The sequence below is a fragment of the Periplaneta americana genome, chromosome 14 (assembly GCF_040183065.1).
Source record: "Periplaneta americana isolate PAMFEO1 chromosome 14, P.americana_PAMFEO1_priV1, whole genome shotgun sequence".
NCBI classification, from domain to species: Eukaryota; Metazoa; Arthropoda; class Insecta; order Blattodea; family Blattidae; genus Periplaneta; species Periplaneta americana.
Genome location: NC_091130.1, coordinates 3,852,503 through 3,876,223, shown reverse-complemented (window position 1 = coordinate 3,876,223; position 23,721 = coordinate 3,852,503). Strand labels below are relative to the sequence as shown.

At 35.5% G+C, this 23,721-nt stretch overlaps 1 protein-coding gene across 2 annotated transcripts in view; it reads right to left on the bottom strand.

The window, feature by feature from the left end:
• Atac1 (Ada2a-containing complex component 1) overlaps nucleotides 1-23,721 on the bottom strand; it is a 53,407-nt gene that overhangs the window by 22,285 nt on the left and 7,401 nt on the right. The window contains exons 5-8 of one of the 2 annotated variants that reach the window (XM_069844853.1): nucleotides 23,358-23,479; nucleotides 17,980-18,165; nucleotides 12,937-13,062; nucleotides 2,756-3,027 (exon numbers count right to left, since the gene is read on the bottom strand). In XM_069844853.1, coding sequence (XP_069700954.1) covers nucleotides 2,761-3,027; nucleotides 12,937-13,062; nucleotides 17,980-18,165; nucleotides 23,358-23,479 — 701 coding nt within the window. In that variant the 3' untranslated portion in view covers nucleotides 2,756-2,760. Of the gene's footprint in view, nucleotides 1-2,749; nucleotides 3,028-12,936; nucleotides 13,063-17,979; nucleotides 18,166-23,357; nucleotides 23,480-23,721 lie in introns of both variants that reach the window. The other variant, XM_069844852.1, reaches the window with a different exon arrangement.

Below are 23,721 nucleotides of genomic sequence, written 5' to 3'. Positions count from 1 at the left end.
TTTTGACCTGCCAAAACAGAAATTTCTCTACACAAGGAGAACGACGCGGCGCAGAGGGCCGTCCTTTTAACTGTAGCATCCCCGCATGTTCAGTAATAATCACCGCTAATATCGGGCAAATCCGCCGCACTTTTTTCCAGCCCTATTTTTCGGGTACCTAAAATATTTGAGCCTCTAATTCCGGAAATAATGGCGATAGCGAGGAACGGGACGGGGTCCTGTATTCCCCCTTGACTTACTTCTTACACGATAGCCTCAAAATGGCAATCGCGAACACAAACTGATTTTCGAGAAAAAAAGGGGAAGGGTTTAGACCACCCTTCCGCCGACATTCTAGCCGCCGTAGCTCCGCAGTACGTGCACTGAGGACAGAGCCGATGAGTGCGTTGAATAGAGCTCCTCGAACTCTATCTTCAGTGTAAAGGACAACTCTCTATCCCCGTGCGTTTGGACGGGAGAGGCCGGCAAAGTTTCAAAAAATGGTCATTTTGACCTGCCAAAACAGAAATTTCTCTACACAAGGAGAACGACGCGGCGCAGAGGGCCGTCCTTTTAACTGTAGCATCCCCGCATGTTCAGTAATAATCACCGCTAATATCGGGCAAATCCGCCGCACTTTTTTCCAGCCCTATTTTTCGGGTACCTAAAATATTTGAGCCCCTAATTCCGGAAATAATGGCGATAGCGAGGAACGGGACGGGGTCCTGTATTCCCCCTTGACTTACTTCTTACACGATAGCCTCAAAATGGCAATCGCGAACACAAACTGATTTTCGAGACATTCTAGCCGCCGTAGCTCCGCAGTACGTGCACTGAGGACAGAGCCGATGAGTGCGTTGAATAGAGCTCCTCGAACTCTATCTTCAGTGTAAAGGACAACTCTCTATTCCCGTGCGTTTGGACGGGAGAGGCCGGGAAAGTTTCAAAAAATGGTCATTTTGACCTGCCAAAACAGAAATTTCTCTACACAAGGAGAACGACGCGGCGCAGAGGGTCGTCCTTTTAACTGTAGCATCCCCGCATGTTCAGTAATAATCACCGCTAATATCGGGCAAATCCGCCGCACTTTTTTCCAGCCCTATTTTTCGGGTACCTAAAATATTTGAGCCTCTAATTCCGGAAATAATGGCGATAGCGAGGAACGGGACGGGGTCCTGTATTCCCCCTTGACATACTTCTTACACGATAGCCTCAAAATGGCAATCCTCTTTGTAAATTAAACTCTGAATTGGAAATTATGACTTGATCATCGGCATAGAGTAAGGTATTTAATGTTAGAGCACTGGTTATTTTGATTCCTGATGTGTAGATTTGGTTCCATTTTAAAATAATTTCATTTATATAAATATTAAATAAAGTTGGTGATAGTGGACAACCTTGTCGAACTCCATTATTAACTAATTTTCTGTCGGATATACAGTTATTTATTTTGACACTTATTTTGCTGTCCGTGTAGATTTCTATTATATTTTGGAATAGCAAATTTGGAATATTTTTTTCTTGTAATATGTCGAATAAAAGGTCTCTTCGGACTTTATCAAAAGCTTTCACAAAATCAATAAAAGCTATATGGGTTTCTAAATTAAATTTTTCAGGAGAACAGCAGGATATACTCTTTTAGACCGAAAAAGGAATGAAGAAATTTTAGAACAATTAGAAGTAGAGTCAGTAGAAGAAAAAATCACCAGATACAAATTCAATTGGCTAGATCATGTAAGAAGAATGGAAAATTCAAGAATCCCAAAAATTATGATGCAATATAAACCTAGAGGACATCGTCGACCAGGAAGACCGTTAAGAAGACTGCTAGATGGGGCCGAAACAGGTCTACAGAGGCCTAATTCGTGAAGGATGATGATGATGATGAGGGATGAAGTTACAGGAGAATGGAGAAAGTTACACAACACAGAACTGCACGCATTGTATTCTTCACCTGACATAATTAGGAACATTAAATCCAGACGTTTGAGATGGGCAGGGCATGTAGCACGTATGGGCGAATCCAGAAATGCATATAGAGTGTTAGTTGGGAGACCGGAGGGAAAAAGACCTTTAGGGAGGCCGAGACGTAGATGGGAGGATAATATTAAAATGGATTTGAGGGAGGTGGGATATGATGATAGAGAGTGGATTAATCTTGCACAGGATAGGGATCGATGGCGGGCTTATGTGAAGGTGGCAATGAACCTTCGGGTTCCTTGAAAGCCATTTGTAAGTAAGTATTATTATTATTATTATTATTATTATTATTATTATTATTATTATTATATGTTGTTTTGAATTTATATACGGTTTTTTCGACAGTGAAACAATGGAATCGTGACATTTCATATTAGGCTAAAAACGTACCATTTCAAATTCTCTTCGATTTTGGAACACAAAATTGTGAACACAAACAATATTTTATCACGAGCCGCCACTGATTACATATTTTAATTGTTGACAGGATCAACATCTCATCCCTCATTATAAAGGAACTATAGAGTGTAGAAATTACAGGTAATGACGGATTTGTTTCATTTACCCAATTTCCTTTTATGTGAATACCTATATTTATTAACTGTATGTTAATACAGGTCATGGTTGGATCCAACCAATCAGAAGGAATATGCTCATTGTCTAACTCTTACATTCAGTTATTATTGAAGGACTCTAGTGTATAAACTAAATCGACAACAAGACCCAATGACTGATTTGTCAACTCCACCACCACTTAAACATTAAGCCATTTATTTCAGCCAACACTCACACGGACCTCCTTCACTCGGGCATGAAGTTGGGATCCAGGTAGTTGTAGCTGTCCGGCTTGTCAGAGAAGGAGTGTGGGGCGTAGTCCTGGTCCCAGACGCCTCTGCCAGGCTGGTCGGTTCTCCTGATGTCGGCAAGATGGTGTGACAGTGGGTGGGGGTTGTCAGACTCCATCTGCGTCACCACGCAGTCGGTACAGAAATCCACCGACACGTCCGGCGGACAGTCCACGCAGTGCCAGCGGGTGCCCCGCATCGGCTCCTGTTTGCACATGTCACACTGCAACAACAGCGACATGCTTGCTCAGACAGCTGTGATTTCGAACTCATTGCAAACTACACTAAAACCTAAAACAATGTTCTTCTATCACTCCTGTTCCCCAGGTCTTAAGGTATCTGCACACCTTTACATACAAAAAATTTTGTTTTGCATAATTTTGCTCTGTAAAATTTTTATACAATTGAGAATGGTACCAGAAAGAGAATGAAGTGAACAGATCCCTTGAAATTATGTCTAAATTGTTTTTAAAAATTATTTTGTTTATAATTTTGACATGCAACTTGAAAGATGATAGCTCATGTAGTTTTTAAGATAGGGTCACAGTTTTTTCACTGTTTTATAGCTAAAACTATTCTTTAGTGCCTGACATAGAGCTATTTTTTATTTTTATTTACATTAATTAAATATTACCATATATGTAACTTATACTAATATTTTATGTTGCATATATCATGTAAAAAATCCATACATAATTATTAACTATATTAATGTTATTCTACTCATTGTCAGGCACTGAGGGACATTTCAAGCTTGAAAATGACACCAATATCTTCTTGGTATCACCATATTTGGCTGAGATATCATGTTTTAAAATAATTAAATATTCTAAAATTACTATTTACAGGAAATGAGCCACAAACTTTCAGAGCCTAGAAGACTGCATCATCATATGTCACCCCTTAAGCAGCTTCATGTCGGTCCAGTTTCAGCTTCTTTCTGCCTCTCAAATACCTCCGCCTTGTTTTAACTTCAGGTGTTGAATGTTTTTTTTTACCATTTTTGTCCTTATTTTCCATTGATGCAACAAATCCTGCGATGGTGTTTGTCCAGGGTTTATGCCCATCCTCCTCAGAACTGTAATTTCTACTTTTGGAATCTTATTAAAATGACGTACACCATCACTGACACACAAATTTACAGTTTTATGACTAACAGTGAAATATTATAAATTACTTTATTATGTAAAAACGTCTTTTCAATCTAATGGTCATGCCCTGATATCTATGCATCTATTTTGGGACTAGAAAGACGTTTATTTTACAAGCAATGCTGGACGAGGGGATTGACTGCTACGAAGATCACTCCAAAAGTAAATGACCGTGGCTGATGACGCAGAATTTTGGAAAATGGGACTTATCTGAAAAATCATAAGGCATAAATCGAAAATTTTTATATCAAATTAAAGGGGAGAAAATTTTCTATTAAAATAGTTATATTTTGAAAATTCTAATTTTTCATCATTTTTTGCGTTTTGTGGGTGTACACATACCTTAATGAAAATACAAAAGTGAATAAATTATTATTATACAATTATAATTTGTACCAGGTGTTCTTCTGGGCACAGAACATAGGAATTTAGCATTGCCATAAGAAATCTATGAACAAAAACTGAGATGAAATAACTTAATCAGTGGACTGTGTTTAGAAATCAGCAAGCTTTGACAATTTGTAAAACAAGAGAACATCATTTATGGCAGCTGAGTCAAAGTCTGCAAATTTCTAAACATAGTCCACTGATTAAGTTATTTCTTCACTGTTTTATACCAGGAAGTTCAAAACCACATTCTTAGTCATAACATGGCCAACATTGAACAAGTTTATCTATAAATGCACGTTTAACATGAGTTTGATATAGCAATTCCTTTGTTTTTTTGAACTTTGAACATGTATTTATATTAGGCGATTGTCAAGATAGCCATGACTGGACCATGATAATCACGTGACTCTGATTCGTGCTGAAGCCTGTCTTTCTCGTTAGCCATGGATTTCAAAATGGCATCCCTATATTTGAAGGAGTATTCAATTGTTTATACATCTCATTAATTTGTTCTCACATTTTTTGTTTTTTATCGTCGCCTGGTAACATGAATTGTTGTTACTGTTGATTAGAACAGAAGAGATTTATGCTGGGTTGCAAGAAAACAGACCTATAAATAATGTTTTCTTTCATTAATTAGTGCCAGTTAGCTGGAAACCCCAACGTAACAGAAAAATTTCAAATCAAAAATTGACCAATAACAAATCAGGAAACAAAACCCACCAATGAGAAACCAGAATAGCTAAACGAAAAATCTCGCTCAACATATCGAGAAACAAGTTAGACAGAAAATGGCGTATAAAAGAACGCTATCTATCAAAGAAGTTAGAAAATAAAACAAGCTAGTCAAGGAAATAAGGAAAAGGAAAAAATCAATACCGGAAACACAGGGTGCCGGAAAACAAATGGCACGTAACAGAAAAATTTCAAATCAAAAATTGACCAATAACAAATCAGGAAACAAAACCCACCAATGAGAAACCAGAATAGCTAAATGAAAAATCTCACTCAACATATCGAGAAACAAGTTAGACAGAAAATGGCGTATAAAAGAACGCTATCTATCAAAGAAGTTAGAAAATAAAACAAGCTAGTCAAGGAAATAAGGAAAAGGAAAAAATCAATACCGGAAACATAGGGTGCTGGAAAACAAATGGCATGTAACAGAAAAATTTCAAATCAAAAATTGACCAATAACAAATCAGGAAACAAAACCCACCAATGAGAAACCAGAATAGCTAAACGAAAAATCTCGCTCAACATATCGAGAAAGAAGTTAGACAGAAAATGGCGTATAAAAGAACGCTATCTATCAAAGAAGTTAGAAAATAAAACAAGCTAGTCAAGGAAATAAGGAAAAGGAAAAAATCAATACCGGAAACACAGGGTGCCGGAAAACAAATGGCACGTAACAGAAAAATTTCAAATCAAAAATTGACCAATAACAAATCAGGAAACAAAACCCACCAATGAGAAACCAGAATAGCTAAACGAAAAATCTCGCTCAACATATCGAGAAAGAAGTTAGACAGAAAATGGCGTATAAAAGAACGCTCTCTATCAAAGAAGTTAGAAAATAAAACAAGCTAGTCAAGGAAATAAGGAAAAGGAAAAAATCAATACCGGAAACACAGGGTGCCAGAAAACAAATGGCACGTAACAGAAAAATTTCAAATCAAAAATTGACCAATAACAAATCAGGAAACAAAACCCACCAACGAGAAACCAGAATAGCTAAACAAAAAATCTCGCTCAACATATCGAGAAAGAAGTGAGACAGAAAATGGCGTATAAAACAAAGCTATCTATGAAAGAAGTTAGAAAATAAAACAAGCTAGTCAAGGAAATAAGGAAAAGGAAAAAATCAATACTGGAAACACAGGGTGCCGGAAAACAAATGGCACGTAACAGAAAAATTTCAAATCAAAAATTGACCAATAACAAATCAGGAAACAAAACCCACCAATGAGAAACCAGAATAGCTAAACGAAAAATCTCGCTCAACATATCGAGAAAGAAGTTAGACAGAAAATGGCGTATAAAAGAATGCTATCTATGAAAGAAGTTAGAAAATAAAACAAGCTAGTCAAGGAAATAAGGAAAAAAATCAATACTGGAAACACAGGGTGATAGAAAACAAATGGCATGTAACAGAAAAATTTCAAATCAAAAATTGACCAATAACAAATCAGGAAACAAAACCCATCAATGAGAAACCAGAATAGCTAAACGAAAAATCTCGCTCAACATATCGAGAAACAAGTTAGACAGAAAATGGCGTATAAAAGAATGCTCTCTATCAAAGAAGTTAGAAAATAAAACAAGCTAGTCAAGGAAATAAGGAAAAGGAAAAAATCAATACCGGAAACACAGGGTGCCAGAAAACAAATGGCACGTAACAGAAAAATTTCAAATCAAAAATTGACCAATAACAAATCAGGAAACAAAACCCACCAATGAGAAACCAGAATAGCTAAACGAAAAATCTCACTCAACATATCGAGAAACAAGTTAGACAGAAAATGGCGTATAAAAGAACGCTATCTATCAAAGAAGTTAGAAAATAAAACAAGCTAGTCAAGGAAATAAGGAAAAGGAAAAAATCAATACCGGAAACACAGGGTGCCGGAAAACAAATGGCACGTAACAGAAAAATTTCAAATCAAAAATTGACCAATAACAAATCAGGAAACAAAACCCACCAATGAGAAACCAGAATAGCTAAACGAAAAATCTCACTCAACATATCGAGAAACAAGTTAGACAGAAAATGGCGTATAAAAGAACGCTATCTATCAAAGAAGTTAGAAAATAAAACAAGCTAGTCAAAGAAATAAGGAAAAGGAAAAAATCAATACCGGAAACACAGGGTGCCGGAAAACAAATGGCACGTAACAGAAAAATTTCAAATCAAAAATTGACCAATAACAAATCAGGAAACAAAACCCACCAATGAGAAACCAGAATAGCTAAACGAAAAATCTCACTCAACATATCAAGAAAGAAGTTAGAAAATGGCGTATAAAAGAATGCTATCTATGAAAGAAGTTAGAAAATAAAACAAGCTAGTCAAGGAAATAAGGAAAAGGAAAAAATCAATACTGGGAACACAGGGTGCCGGAAAACAAATGGCACGTAACAGAAAAATTTCAAATCAAAAATTGACCAATAACAAATCAGGAAACAAAACCCACCAATGAGAAACCAGAATAGCTAAACGAAAAATCTCACTCAACATATCGAGAAACAAGTTAGACAGAAAATGGCGTATAAAAGAACGCTATCTATCAAAGAAGTTAGAAAATAAAACAAGCTAGTCAAGGAAATAAGGAAAAGGAAAAAATCAATACCGGAAACACAGGGTGCCGGAAAACAAATGGCACGTAACAGAAAAATTTCAAATCAAAAATTGACCAATAACAAATCAGGAAACAAAACCCACCAATGAGAAACCAGAATAGCTAAACGAAAAATCTCACTCAACATATCGAGAAACAAGTTAGACAGAAAATGGCGTATAAAAGAACGCTATCTATCAAAGAAGTTAGAAAATAAAACAAGCTAGTCAAAGAAATAAGGAAAAGGAAAAAATCAATACCGGAAACACAGGGTGCCGGAAAACAAATGGCACGTAACAGAAAAATTTCAAATCAAAAATTGACCAATAACAAATCAGGAAACAAAACCCACCAATGAGAAACCAGAATAGCTAAACGAAAAATCTCACTCAACATATCAAGAAAGAAGTTAGAAAATGGCGTATAAAAGAATGCTATCTATGAAAGAAGTTAGAAAATAAAACAAGCTAGTCAAGGAAATAAGGAAAAGGAAAAAATCAATACTGGGAACACAGGGTGCCGGAAAACAAATGGCACGTAACAGAAAAATTTCAAATCAAAAATTGACCAATAACAAATCAGGAAACAAAACCCACCAATGAGAAACCAGAATAGCTAAACGAAAAATCTCGCTCAACATATCAAGAAAGAAGTTAGAAAATGGCGTATAAAAGAACGCTATCTATCAAAGAAGTTAGAAAATAAAATAAGCTAGTCAAGGAAATAAGGAAAAGGAAAAAAATCAATACTGGAAACACAGGGTGCCAGAAAACAAATGGCACGTAACAGAAAAATTTCAAAAAATAAAAAATTGACCAATAACAAATCAGGAAACAAAACCCACCAATGAGAAACCAGAATAGCTAAACGAAAAATCTCGCTCAACATATCAAGAAAGAAGTTAGAAAATGGCGTATAAAAGAATGCTATCTATGAAAGAAGTTAGAAAATAAAACAAGCTAGTCAAGGAAATAAGGAAAAGGAAAAAATCAATACCGGAAACACAGGGTGCCGGAAAAGAAATGGCACGTAACAGAAAAATTTCAAATCAAAAATTGACCAATAACAAATCAGGAAACAAAACCCACCAATGAGAAACCAGAATAGCTAAACGAAAAATCTCGCTCAACATATCGAGAAAGAAGTTAGACAGAAAATGGCGTATAAAAGAACGCTCTCTATCAAAGAAGTTAGAAAATAAAACAAGCTAGTCAAGGAAATAAGGAAAAGGAAAAAAATCAATACCGGAAACACAGGGTGCCAGAAAACAAATGGCACGTAACAGAAAAATTTCAAATCAAAAATTGACCAATAACAAATCAGGAAACAAAACCCACCAACGAGAAACCAGAATAGCTAAACAAAAAATCTCGCTCAACATATCGAGAAAGAAGTGAGACAGAAAATGGCGTATAAAACAAAGCTATCTATGAAAGAAGTTAGAAAATAAAACAAGCTAGTCAAGGAAATAAGGAAAAGGAAAAAATCAATACTGGAAACACAGGGTGCCGGAAAACAAATGGCACGTAACAGAAAAATTTCAAATCAAAAATTGACCAATAACAAATCAGGAAACAAAACCCACCAATGAGAAACCAGAATAGCTAAACGAAAAATCTCGCTCAACATATCGAGAAAGAAGTTAGACAGAAAATGGCGTATAAAAGAATGCTATCTATGAAAGAAGTTAGAAAATAAAACAAGCTAGTCAAGGAAATAAGGAAAAAAATCAATACTGGAAACACAGGGTGATAGAAAACAAATGGCATGTAACAGAAAAATTTCAAATCAAAAATTGACCAATAACAAATCAGGAAACAAAACCCATCAATGAGAAACCAGAATAGCTAAACGAAAAATCTCGCTCAACATATCGAGAAACAAGTTAGACAGAAAATGGCGTATAAAAGAATGCTCTCTATCAAAGAAGTTAGAAAATAAAACAAGCTAGTCAAGGAAATAAGGAAAAGGAAAAAATCAATACCGGAAACACAGGGTGCCAGAAAACAAATGGCACGTAACAGAAAAATTTCAAATCAAAAATTGACCAATAACAAATCAGGAAACAAAACCCACCAATGAGAAACCAGAATAGCTAAACGAAAAATCTCACTCAACATATCGAGAAACAAGTTAGACAGAAAATGGCGTATAAAAGAACGCTATCTATCAAAGAAGTTAGAAAATAAAACAAGCTAGTCAAGGAAATAAGGAAAAGGAAAAAATCAATACCGGAAACACAGGGTGCCGGAAAACAAATGGCACGTAACAGAAAAATTTCAAATCAAAAATTGACCAATAACAAATCAGGAAACAAAACCCACCAATGAGAAACCAGAATAGCTAAACGAAAAATCTCACTCAACATATCGAGAAACAAGTTAGACAGAAAATGGCGTATAAAAGAACGCTATCTATCAAAGAAGTTAGAAAATAAAACAAGCTAGTCAAAGAAATAAGGAAAAGGAAAAAATCAATACCGGAAACACAGGGTGCCGGAAAACAAATGGCACGTAACAGAAAAATTTCAAATCAAAAATTGACCAATAACAAATCAGGAAACAAAACCCACCAATGAGAAACCAGAATAGCTAAACGAAAAATCTCACTCAACATATCAAGAGAGAAGTTAGAAAATGGCGTATAAAAGAATGCTATCTATGAAAGAAGTTAGAAAATAAAACAAGCTAGTCAAGGAAATAAGGAAAAGGAAAAAATCAATACTGGGAACACAGGGTGCCGGAAAACAAATGGCACGTAACAGAAAAATTTCAAATCAAAAATTGACCAATAACAAATCAGGAAACAAAACCCACCAATGAGAAACCAGAATAGCTAAACGAAAAATCTCACTCAACATATCGAGAAACAAGTTAGACAGAAAATGGCGTATAAAAGAACGCTATCTATCAAAGAAGTTAGAAAATAAAACAAGCTAGTCAAGGAAATAAGGAAAAGGAAAAAATCAATACCGGAAACACAGGGTGCCGGAAAACAAATGGCACGTAACAGAAAAATTTCAAATCAAAAATTGACCAATAACAAATCAGGAAACAAAACCCACCAATGAGAAACCAGAATAGCTAAACGAAAAATCTCACTCAACATATCGAGAAACAAGTTAGACAGAAAATGGCGTATAAAAGAACGCTATCTATCAAAGAAGTTAGAAAATAAAACAAGCTAGTCAAAGAAATAAGGAAAAGGAAAAAATCAATACCGGAAACACAGGGTGCCGGAAAACAAATGGCACGTAACAGAAAAATTTCAAATCAAAAATTGACCAATAACAAATCAGGAAACAAAACCCACCAATGAGAAACCAGAATAGCTAAACGAAAAATCTCACTCAACATATCAAGAAAGAAGTTAGAAAATGGCGTATAAAAGAATGCTATCTATGAAAGAAGTTAGAAAATAAAACAAGCTAGTCAAGGAAATAAGGAAAAGGAAAAAATCAATACTGGGAACACAGGGTGCCGGAAAACAAATGGCACGTAACAGAAAAATTTCAAATCAAAAATTGACCAATAACAAATCAGGAAACAAAACCCACCAATGAGAAACCAGAATAGCTAAACGAAAAATCTCGCTCAACATATCAAGAAAGAAGTTAGAAAATGGCGTATAAAAGAACGCTATCTATCAAAGAAGTTAGAAAATAAAATAAGCTAGTCAAGGAAATAAGGAAAAGGAAAAAAATCAATACTGGAAACACAGGGTGCCAGAAAACAAATGGCACGTAACAGAAAAATTTCAAAAAATAAAAAATTGACCAATAACAAATCAGGAAACAAAACCCACCAATGAGAAACCAGAATAGCTAAACGAAAAATCTCGCTCAACATATCAAGAAAGAAGTTAGAAAATGGCGTATAAAAGAATGCTATCTATGAAAGAAGTTAGAAAATAAAACAAGCTAGTCAAGGAAATAAGGAAAAGGAAAAAATCAATACCGGAAACACAGGGTGCCGGAAAACAAATGGCACGTAACAGAAAAATTTCAAATCAAAAATTGACCAATAACAAATCAGGAAACAAAACCCACCAATGAGAAACCAGAATAGCTAAACGAAAAATCTCGCTCAACATATCAAGAAAGAAGTTAGAAAATGGCGTATAAAAGAACGCTATCTATGAAAGAAGTTAGAAAATAAAATAAGCTAGTCAAGGAAATAAGGAAAAGGAAAAAATCAATACTGGAAACACAGGGTGCCAGAAAACAAATGGCACGTAACAGAAAAATTTCAAATCAAAAATTGACCAATAACAAATCAGGAAACAAAACCCACCAATGAGAAACCAGAATAGCTAAACGAAAAATCTCGCTCAACATATCAAGAAAGAAGTTAGAAAATGGCGTATAAAAGAATGCTATCCATGAAAGAAGTTAGAAAATAGAACAAGCTAGTCAAGGAAATAAGGAAAAGGAAAAAATCAATACTGGAAACACAGGGTGCCGGAAAACAAATGGCACGTAACAGAAAAATTTCAAATCAAAAATTGACCAATAACAAATCAGGAAACAAAACCCACCAATGAGAAACCAGAATAGCTAAACGAAAAATCTCACTCAACATATCGAGAAACAAGTTAGACAGAAAATGGCGTATAAAAGAACGCTATCTATCAAAGAAGTTAGAAAATAAAACAAGCTAGTCAAGGAAATAAGGAAAAGGAAAAAATCAATACCGGAAACACAGGGTGCCGGAAAACAAATGGCACGTAACAGAAAAATTTCAAATCAAAAATTGATCAATAACAAATCAGGAAACAAAACCCACCAATGAGAAACCAGAATAGCTAAACGAAAAATCTCGCTCAACATATCGAGAAACAAGTTAGACAGAAAATGGCGTATAAAAGAACGCTATCTATCAAAGAAGTTAGAAAATAAAACAAGCTAGTCAAGGAAATAAGGAAAAGGAAAAAATCAATACCGGAAACACAGGGTGCCGGAAAACAAATGGCACGTAACAGAAAAATTTCAAATCAAAAATTGACCAATAACAAATCAGGAAACAAAACCCACCAATGAGAAACCAGAATAGCTAAACGAAAAATCTCGCTCAACATATCAAGAAAGAAGTTAGAAAATGGCGTATAAAAGAACGCTATCTATGAAAGAAGTTAGAAAATAAAACAAGCTAGTCAAGGAAATAAGGAAAAAATCAATACTGGAAACACAGGGTGCCAGAAAACAAATGGGACAACACTTAACACCGAATGTATTTGAGAACCTGTCTTCTTCACCTTGTATCCGAGGTGCTGCTCAGGTGGCTTGCCTCTCGTCATCTCCCTGTCCTTCTTCACCCTTCGAAGCAGATACAGCTGGCAATATTCCACTGAGTTGCGATACTTCTCTGGCACTTCGTCATCCTGCAAGAAAACCCACACACCATGTCTGCCGACAGTTTTACATAGCAATGTACGGTATAGAAAGCAACACATTTCTTCTCAGTATGAAAATACGAAGGAAACCACATGAAGTGTGCAGTAAAAGCCTCAAATCAACATAAACCTGCATTTAGCATAAGAAATCTTACGTCGCAAAATGGATTCCAAAAGAGCAATATATTTTTATATTACATCTATATATATATAATTTGAACTGGTAATGAAAATTACGGGAAAACAGCTGAACAGATTTTAATAAATGACCCCTCATTTTGAAGCTTGGAACCCAAAGTTTTTTTAGAAAAATAGTAGTTTTCAGTGAAATGTCAATTTTCCCACATCATTTTCCCATTTTCCAAAATCCATCTTTCGTCAGTTTTGAGAACTAATTAATTGCATTTCAGAATAAAACAAAACACACACTACAATAAACAATAGACTATTACACGAAGGCCATGACCTACAGGATTGCTGAGATACTTAGAGTTCAGATGGGTCAGATTCTTTCACATCATAATGCCAATATGTCGATCTTCATTTGTGTAATTTTTTAATAACGTATAAAAATAATTTACAAGTCTGATTCTCTGGTCTGTAGTTTTCCGAGTACAGCTGTGTATTCGATATTAAGAACTACGAAACTTAAGAATGTTTGGTGACATTATTACCATTAAAAATGAAATATTATTATAGTTAATGCAACACATAATGGTATACAGATGATATGAAAGTGAAACCTTTTGGGGCCTTAAGTAAGTAGACGCAGAGAAAGATTTTATATTAGAGCTTCATTTCTATAATATACTGAGTAACGGCTATATATATATAAAACTTACGTAACAGCGTGGTCGATCGACGGATGTTGCGTCAACATTTATTGAGACTATAAATTAGGAATGCCTATAACATCGACATCAACGTGAAGTTTCGATTTTATACACGAGAACGTATAATCTCATAAACTTCTTTCCATCTGACTGTAGATAATTATTTGAAGAGAAGTAATATAATGATAACGAGATACTAAGGTTATTGTTATGAACTTAACACTACTTGTATTAAACTTGTAGGATATGTGGAAATCAAACCACAGTATGGAGAACATATCTCTGTACTGTGATCAAACAGTGGTTTTCTTCCTGCTCACAAGGAAGTAATACCATTGTTTAAAACTTCTGTCGTACGTAATTTTGACGTATAATGGATAAACAATTGATCCTCTCTACTTTTCCCACCAAGAGAGCACCTCCTTCTTCTAGCTATGCCTCCGTCTTTCAGTTGCTGACTATAGTAGTCGTGACAGCGGGTTGCAACTTACACGCTTGGCCAACTTATTATGAGATATAATTATTTGGAAGTGTACGTCAGATTTACGTATCAAGAGTATTAATAGAAAATGTTCTGTTAGTGCAGTTTATTTATTCCCTTAAGTGTGTTTTATCTAACAAAGTAACACTGGATGAAAACTTACGTGGTGATCGACACTACTCTGCAGATCATAGATGAAAGTTCAGATGATGATGCTGATGATGACGCTGAAGGCAATGTAGAGATTGAATATGAAACTTGTGACAATGACAAGGATCTAAGATACAGTAGGAGAGATTGAGAATCACGTAGAAAGCAAGCGAATGGAGAAAGAAGGCAAAAAAAAAAGAAAACAGGAAAGAAAGAAAAGGAAAGGAGAAGAGAAGAGTGGAGTGGAGAGGGGTGGGGATGGTATGGGAGGGGAGGGCAGAGGGGTGAGAGGAGAGGGCAGAGGGCCAGAGGGCGCGTGAGCACGAAGGCACGAGGGCACCGGGGCACGAGGGCACGGGGGCACGAGGGCACGGGGGCACGGGGGCACGAGGGCACGGGGGCACGAGAGCACGAAGGCAGAGGGGAGAGGGCAGAGAGTTGATATTTTCATAAGTCTAACCTACAATCAGCAATGACCTGAAATAGCTATTGCTTCACTCCCACATGAAAAACCGACTGATCGTTCTGACATTGTTACTTGCGTTTTCGCATTGGAACTCAAGAACTGAAGATGTATAGGTTAGATAAAAAGTATTTAGCATGAAGAAAACCATTCAGAGGAGTAGGCCTATGTTTCATTATTATGGAAGCAAATAACTTCCAAAATGTCTGGTATTCTTCATTGCAAATAAATTTGAAAACATTTAATTTGAACTTCTAATGAACTTAGCAGCATTTGCTGCACAAGCCACTAGTTTAATATAATTTACTTTACAATAAAATCCGTATTTGGTGTAAAAACATTTTGGAATTTCTCGAATTTTTATTCCTCATTTTAATGTTAAGGGGGCAAAGGCTAATTTGCATTTCTCAACCTCTAATCACATCATAAAACCTGATATTCAACCCTTGCAGTGAATTTCGGTGAAGTCCAGAGAGCCTGATCAGTGAAATTCACTCTCCTCACCTCCATGGTGGGGCTCTCTGGGATCTTTTAAGACGTGAACGAGAGAGTGGTGTGCAGAAAACAATGAGAAGCTACTGCATTTATCTTTCACGAGAAAAACTGCAAATTGCACTGGAAAGAATAGTGAATGGGAGAAGAGTTGGCGCCAGAAGAATACATCAGATGATACACAACATTAAGATATGCTATATGGATCATGTGGAGACTAAGAGGAAGGCAGAAAATAGGAAAGATTGGAGAATGCTGGGTTTGACGTGACAAGACCTGCCTTGGGCACAAAACTATGAATGGATGAGTTTTAATATATTTTAAAGCTCGTAAAATAATCTCCCTTCTAAAAAGACTAGCAGGAAAGAAATGGGGATGCTCTAGGAATACTTTGTACACTACATACAAAATGTTTATACAGCCAGTGCTGACATACTGCGGAGAAATTTTAATTCCTTCACCTTTCATAAACGACATAGAATATGTACAAAACCAAGCTCTTAGACACATTACTGGTGGAATCAAAACAACTCCAATAGATTGTATGAGATTCCTCACTAATATTAACAGTATCAAAATGACAATAGAAGAAAAAGCACTGATTCAATATGAAAAACTTATCAGATTACCAGGAAACAATTGGCATTCATACAGTCCTCTCTGTAGATTGAAAACTCAAAAAAGTTTCATATCCATTGTTCAAGAATTAAAACAGAAAATCAATATCCCGAATTTAAAAGAAAACTTACAAATTAAACCAAACCCTTTAACTATATAGATCTCTTGGATATGGAACAACAAGTTTTGATGGAAGAATCATTGCAATAAGTGAAAGTCTCAGGAATCTTCTATGCCACATCAATAAATTTAAGTTATATTGTCAGACTCCAAAGCAGCTATTCTATCAATCGTCTCTAAACACACACCTTCATCTCAAACAGCAGAAATAACTAAAATGCTCTCTCAATTAATATCACTCAATAAAAGAGTTGTATTCCAATGGATACCATCCCATTGTGGAATCCTGGGAAACGAGAATGCGGATGCTTTAGCAAAGAAGGGCAGCACTGCTACTTACAGACCTGTTACTAAATCTACGTATTACTCTGTGAAAAGATTTATTAAATCTACATACTTAGACTTCAACAAACAAAATTTGATAACACAATCCCAAGGGAAAAAATGGAACTCTCTGCATCATAATTCACAGTTAATTCCACTCAATGAAAGTTTCACTTATTGTAAAAGAAATGAGAAGCCCTAGCAAAGAAGACATAAAATATTCTTCTTGAAATTTTGTAAGCACAAAGACAGAATTGTTAAATTAATTATTATTTATACTTGTGAAAATTGCATATTACATTTGTGCGAGATCGTGTGTATTTACTTGGTTTCCGCACAAAACCAATCCGCGGAAATTGTAAAATTCCACATTCAGTATTCCCAACCTAACACACATAGCAATTTCCCTCTTCTTACCGCTTAAGTGACATATTGATTTTACTGCTTTAGGCTTTTAACATATTATTTTTAGAGACGTTCAATATAGTAATAATTATAAATTGGAAACTTACCACTGCAATTTCACCTAAATTGCACTGTTAATTATTGTTTTCAAATATTTGCAAAAATTAAGTAAACTCTACAACTCCACTAAAGTTACTGCATTCGTGATGCAAGTAACATTAAGGAAGCCGTGAAAAAATCAACAAGATTCCAGATGCCTATGTTATTACTGCAATATGTTATATAAATAATATTGTTAAAATATTAAAATGAAAAATAAATCACTACATAACCTTAGCGTTTGTTTTAAGTTCGCATTTATGGACTGGGGGGAAAAAAAGACAGACGTATATCACGGCCTGCTGGAGTATAGTAAACACAGAAAACATTTTAAAGCAACAATGTTGAAGATAGATATTTTTGTTTTACAAATTTGCCATCATTGAACAGAAACCAAGATGGAGATTTCATTGCAACTAATTAGAAATTCCTCTTTCAGGTATGTAATAAACGATCTTCGCACAAAATAATGTATGATACACGAGCGGTATGTTTTCTTTCAATTCTCGGAAATTAAAAAAGCTCAACTACGTTTTGCTTTTTCAAACTTTTCCTCGAACATGAAAACTTCAACATACCGCTCTTGTAACGCATATTACTATTACCAGTGCTGTACATGTAGGTCCACTGCTGTGGAGTAACAGCATGTCTGAACGTAAAATGAATGGGCTGGGTTCAAATCCAGTTGGGACAAGTTACCTGGTTGAGATTTTCTCCAGGATTTTCCCTCAATCTATTAAGAGCAAACACTGGATAACTTTTGGCATTGAACTCTGGACTCATTTCGCTGGCATTATCACTTTCATTTCACTCAAGACTCCAGATAACCATCGCAATTGATACATCGTCGTAAAACAAACCGATTAAAAAAATATGCGACATACACCTCAGGTTAAAGTAATGAAGTATTGCACACTCACTGACAGTCTATCTTCCCTGTCGTCTTCTGTTTTTGTTTCATACTCTGCTGTAGGAATGTTTGGGCAGGACCCCATTGTGTCGTCGTCGAAGTCTGACATGTAGACAGGAACATCTTGCGATGGGAAGAACGTTGTCTGCTTGAACAGGTAATGGTTGTTTCTCTGGTGTCGATGTGTATGATATGCCTGAAACATGGCACAAATTTAAACACAGGATCATCTTTCTTAAAGGGGTTACTGTTGCTATCTCTACCAGCTAAACTCCCTTTTATTTGGACCATTACCCAGTTTGTCCTTGACAGAAGAGTTCAATAGAAATGTTCCCAACTATTCTACTGAATCTGTTTTTCTAATATAGTCTATACATAGTCTATACATTTCACATCTTGTAATCAAAAATTGTAAACAAGTTTTCACTCACACTAATAAAATTAACAACTTATATAAATTTTGCATGATCAATCACAAACACAAGTAAAAAAGAAATTAAAAATGTAAGTGAAAGCTTGTACCACATATTTTAAATGTTTTTACTTCATATTTTTAATTTTAACTTTTAATCTTTGTTTTACTGATATTGATTTCATTTATAAAACAGTTATATTAGGTACCAGTTGTTCTGTATGGTTGTGAAACTTGGACTCTCACTTCGAGAGAGGAACATAGGTTAAGGGTGTTTGAGAATAAGGTGCTTAGGAAAATATTTGGGGCTAAGAGGGATGAAGTTACAGGAGAATGGAGAAAGTTACACAACACAGAACTGCACGCATTGTATTCTTCACCTGACATAATTAGGAACATTAAATCCAGACGTTTCAGATGGGCAGGGCATGTAGCACATATGAGCTAATCCAGAAATGCATATAGAGTGTTAGTTGGGAGGCCAGAGGGAAAAAGACCTTTGGGGAGGCCGAGACGTAGATGTTAATGTTATGTTTTATTTAATGACGCTCGCAACTGCAGAGGTTATATTAGCGTCACCATATGTGCCGGAATTTTGTCCCGCAGGAGTTCTTTTACATGACAGTAAATCTACTGACATGAGCCTGTCGCATTTAAGCACACTTAAATGCCATCGACCTGGCTCGGGATCGAACCCGCAACCTTGGGCATAGAAGGCAGCACTATACCAACTTGTCTAACACCGAGACGTAGATGGGAAGATAATATCAAAATGGATTTGAGGGAGGTGGGATATGATGATAGAGCTGGATTAATCTTACTCGAGATAGGAACCGATGCCGGGCTTATGTGAGGACGGCAATGAACCTCCGGGTTCCTTAAAAGCCAGTAAGAAAGTTTACTGATATTTGATATTCACTATGCTCATGTACATTGAGAATGAGGTTCACATACTGGATAATGTAAGAATATACCTGATCATGTCACAGGCGTGATGAAAATGTTAATACAAACAGCAAAATATGTAATATAAAGGAACTACTGTTGTCACACCAGGAGAAGGCGGCTGAAGTACTTAGACGGGACGGAGGGGAAACAGTCGCGCATGCGCACCGCGCTGTTCGCTGCAATATTCCTGTTTCACAAACATCTACTGCACGTGTCTGTGAGTCTTTGCGACTTTGTGAAAATAATAGTGGGGTTTTTACTGTGGTGTTTTATTAGTTTCAACAAGACAATTGTTTTCAGTATACCACAAATCTTGTATTGCTTTAGTTATCCTTTGCTTTTCGTGTTAATAGTGTTGATAATAATATAGTTAATAGAATTTATGTTATTGTATACTGTTATTTAGGTTTATAGCACTTTTTTGTTTATTGTAAATAGGTCGACAAAGAAGAAACAAGGATTGACAATCTACAGCGAAGAAAAGAATATTATTAGAAGTGCAAAATAATTCTGTGATGAAGAAAAAGAACAACAGTGCCTTTGCATTCCTCTTACGAAACCTACAGCAAAGGTAGAAAAGTACTCTAATCTATCAACAAGAAAAATACAGCGTATAAGGAATGAAATGAAAGACTGCACACAAGAAAGTGCGTTATCGACACCTGAGGGAGAAAAAAAAATGTAAACGTCCAGACTACCGAAACGCAAATGTAGATGACTTCGACGGGAGATTGACAAAAAAGATATAATTGAGAATTTTTATTTGAAAAAGAAAGAGGGCCACCGGCGTAGCGTGTTTGCCTGCTGATCTGCAGTTGTGCTCGGGAGTGAGTTCGATTCCCGTTTGCGCCGACTACCTGGTTGGGTTTTTTCCGAGGTTTTGCCAAGCGGAAGGTGAATGTCAGGTAATCTATGGCGAATCCTTGGTTTCATTTCGCCAAATACCATCTCGCCATCATCAATTCAATCGACACTGAAGAAGCTAGTAGTTATTACAGTGTCGTTAAATAACAAGTAAAAAAATAGTACCAAGCTGCAACAAACGTCTACCCTTTTACAAGAGAAAATTGATTTGAAATGAAAGACAACATTAAGACGAATACTGAAGAAAAAGGATTTCAGGTGGAAGAAGTGTGCAGCAAAAAAAATTGAGGAAAACACTAAATTAGAATACGTGAAGATATCTACAGCAAATATGAAAGCTTAGGAAAGTGGAAAAACCGATTTTGTATCTGGACGAAATGCGGATAGATAGGCCTACCAATTTAACGTTTCCCAAGTTCTGGCACGATAAAAATGTTACGGGAGTTTTGACTACCGCAAATGTGTCCAGAACACTCATTGTTGTTCATCAGGATGGGGACAGTGGGGCTGATGGCTTTGTTGAGAGATTCGAATTAATATACACGGCTGGAACATAAACAGACATTATCATGGACAGATCATACTCCAGAAATTTTGAAAAATGTGATAATGATGGTCATAGCGACAGCACCGAAGATGCGGAATCTTTTATGTCTGACTCCGTTCCCTTGTAGCCAAGTAAGTGGACTGAAGATTTCAGGTCAGAGTGTAGCGTAAAGTTCCCCCGTCCCGCCTATCTACTCCCCGCGCCAACTCGTAGCGCGAAGACAATACTCTTTAAATATTGTATAAGTCACTGACTGGAAATAATGAAACCATTTAATTGAATTTCGTAATATGACTTTCAGAAACTTAAATACATTTATGCCCGACCATGCCGAAATGTAGTAATTATACACCTGGAAGCAGACCTTTAATGCATGTCATTAAAGTATACCTACTCATTAAAGGTCAGGTCTTTCAGCCAATGACGACTCAGGTTACAACTGTTCAGCCAATGACAGGTCAGCTTTCTACCGTTATAAAACCGCAAGTATCGAATATTCTCGGATATGCAATCGAAAGAGAATTAGCAAAAAGTCACGGAGGCTGGAAATCCAATACTGTCGCAGAAGGTTATGTTCTGTTACTATAATAATTAGCGTTAATTGTAAATAATATTTAAATAAATTAAATTTGTCATCTCGTTTTTCAATGTCTAATTTAATTTCTATGTTATCTCTGTAGGTTCTTATGGCCTAGCAAGGTCAATGTGGACATCTGTTCCTTGGAAAAAATCAATACTTTCGCGTCTGCGCACATCTCACAACATACGGAACATTGCTGAAGGTCAGATACAATAAAATTAATAATATCAAGTTAGAAATACGGTCGAGCATAAAAAGTCGTATGAAACTCGCCTATAATGGTAATTAAGAAGCTCGTATGAAAATTATGAAACTCGCTTGCGTTCGATTCATAAATATCCATACTCACTTCTTAATTACCTTCATTATAAGCTCGTTGCATAATGTACTATTACAGCCTTTTAGAAAAGAGATCATTCGGAAAAATGTAAGGGAATTCAACAGAGCAACTACTCTATCTTTTTATCGAAATAAATGGCATGAACATGTACAAAAAAAATTCAAGAAACATTTACAAAAAGTTGCTACATTTACAAGAGATGCAGAAACAGATAAAGAGGTTGCAAGAACAATATGTTTAGTTGACACTAACAATGTTACAATTCTAATTTAATTATGACTAGCCGTACCCGTGCACTCCGCTGCACCTGTTAGAAATAAATATAAAGTAATTACATAATTAAAATAGGACATTTGATCCAGGGAACATTCGTGTTTGATAGAAGGATAAATCGTTTAATAAGTTACTTAATTTAAATTGTATTTAAATAATTAAAATGCTGTCATTTTGGTCCAGAGACACTCATTTGGTGCAATGACAATTCCTTTAACATGTTTCTTAATTTTTATTACATGCAACCATAGTTTAATGAAGATTGATATCATTTAGATTTAATGTGTATACTTTATTTTACTTGCTATATGTTTTCATTGAATTAACTTAATTTTAACCCTTGTTTTCTACGTCTTCAGTAAATGGCGCTTGGCCCACTATGGTTCTGAACCCTTCAAAGAACTTAAATAGTGATACAGCATAAACAGTGATATGTAATTATATTTCTTTCTTTCGAAAATGTAACAATTCACGATCTCCTATGTACCATTGCCATGGAATGAATAAATGTGTTTTTTCTTCCTACTCAAAAATTTTATATTTTGCACGTAGGAGTTATTGCAGGAACAACAACGCTATAATCTGAGGCGGCGGTGAAAATGTATTATATTGTTATTTTAAAAGTCTTGTATATCCTTAAATATCAGTCAGAAGTTACTGTAATAACATTATAGAATTATGTCCATCTAGAGAAACTACACTTTCCAAAGGTGAAATAATAATTAAACAATTATTTAGCTTCCGATATTTCTTCACACAAACATAGAAACATTCTCTGTAGGCTATGTTTCATAGCTTTCGATTGTTGTTATCCAAGGCCCCTTATAGACGAAGTCATTTGTTTTTATTTCCATACAGCGCCTTAGATGGCGTTATTGTAATACTCATTTATCTCATTAAATATCAGTCCTATCAAAATTTTGTATAGAATAAAACTTATCGGAAATCATTTTTAAAGAAACTTTTGTTATGTAACATTTTTCATGAAAATTAATAATAAGGGAGATATTTCGATTTATTTAATTCAGGCCCCCTTATAATCCCCATTCTAATGAAGTATTTTGATGCCGTATAGCCTAAAATCTAAGCTACAACGAACGACAGACAGACATACAAACAAAAATTTCAAAAAAGCGATTTTCGGTTTCAGGATGGTTAATTATACATATTAACACCAATTATTTTTGGAAAATCGAAAATTACCAGACAAATTTTGGCTACAGATTTATTATTAGTATAGATAACGATAAGTTACCCAAAACAAATTAGGGCTGTTCACCAGTAATTACTTTAATGTTCATAAAATTTGGAGTGTAGTGAAGTTCTCAATAAACAATAAAATCAAATTTCAGAAACAAATCGCATAGCCTACCAAAATTGAGAAGAAGACATCCACCTCACTTAGCAGCTTTATGGGATCTCACCTTTCGAATCGCTTCTGAAGACTGCATTTTTGGAGGTCTTCCTGGAATGGGCAGCCCAGCTTTGTGGAGCTTGATAAAGTATTTCTGCACTCGACTGCAAACCTGCTTGGTTGTGCGATTACCTGGAGAGTTACATGTTCATGACTTACCAGACAAAACAACTAGCTTGTCATCTTAAAATACAGGATGTGTACCAGAGCAACACTTCAACCGAATAGTTTTCAAATTATAGAGGTTTGGTTCAAATCTGATTTTGTGTGATTACCTATTAAGTTAGTTAATGATTTACCAGGCAAACAACAACTTTATCAACAGTAATCTCACTAGAGGTTTTCATTTATCTAGAGAAAATCAAAACTCGAGT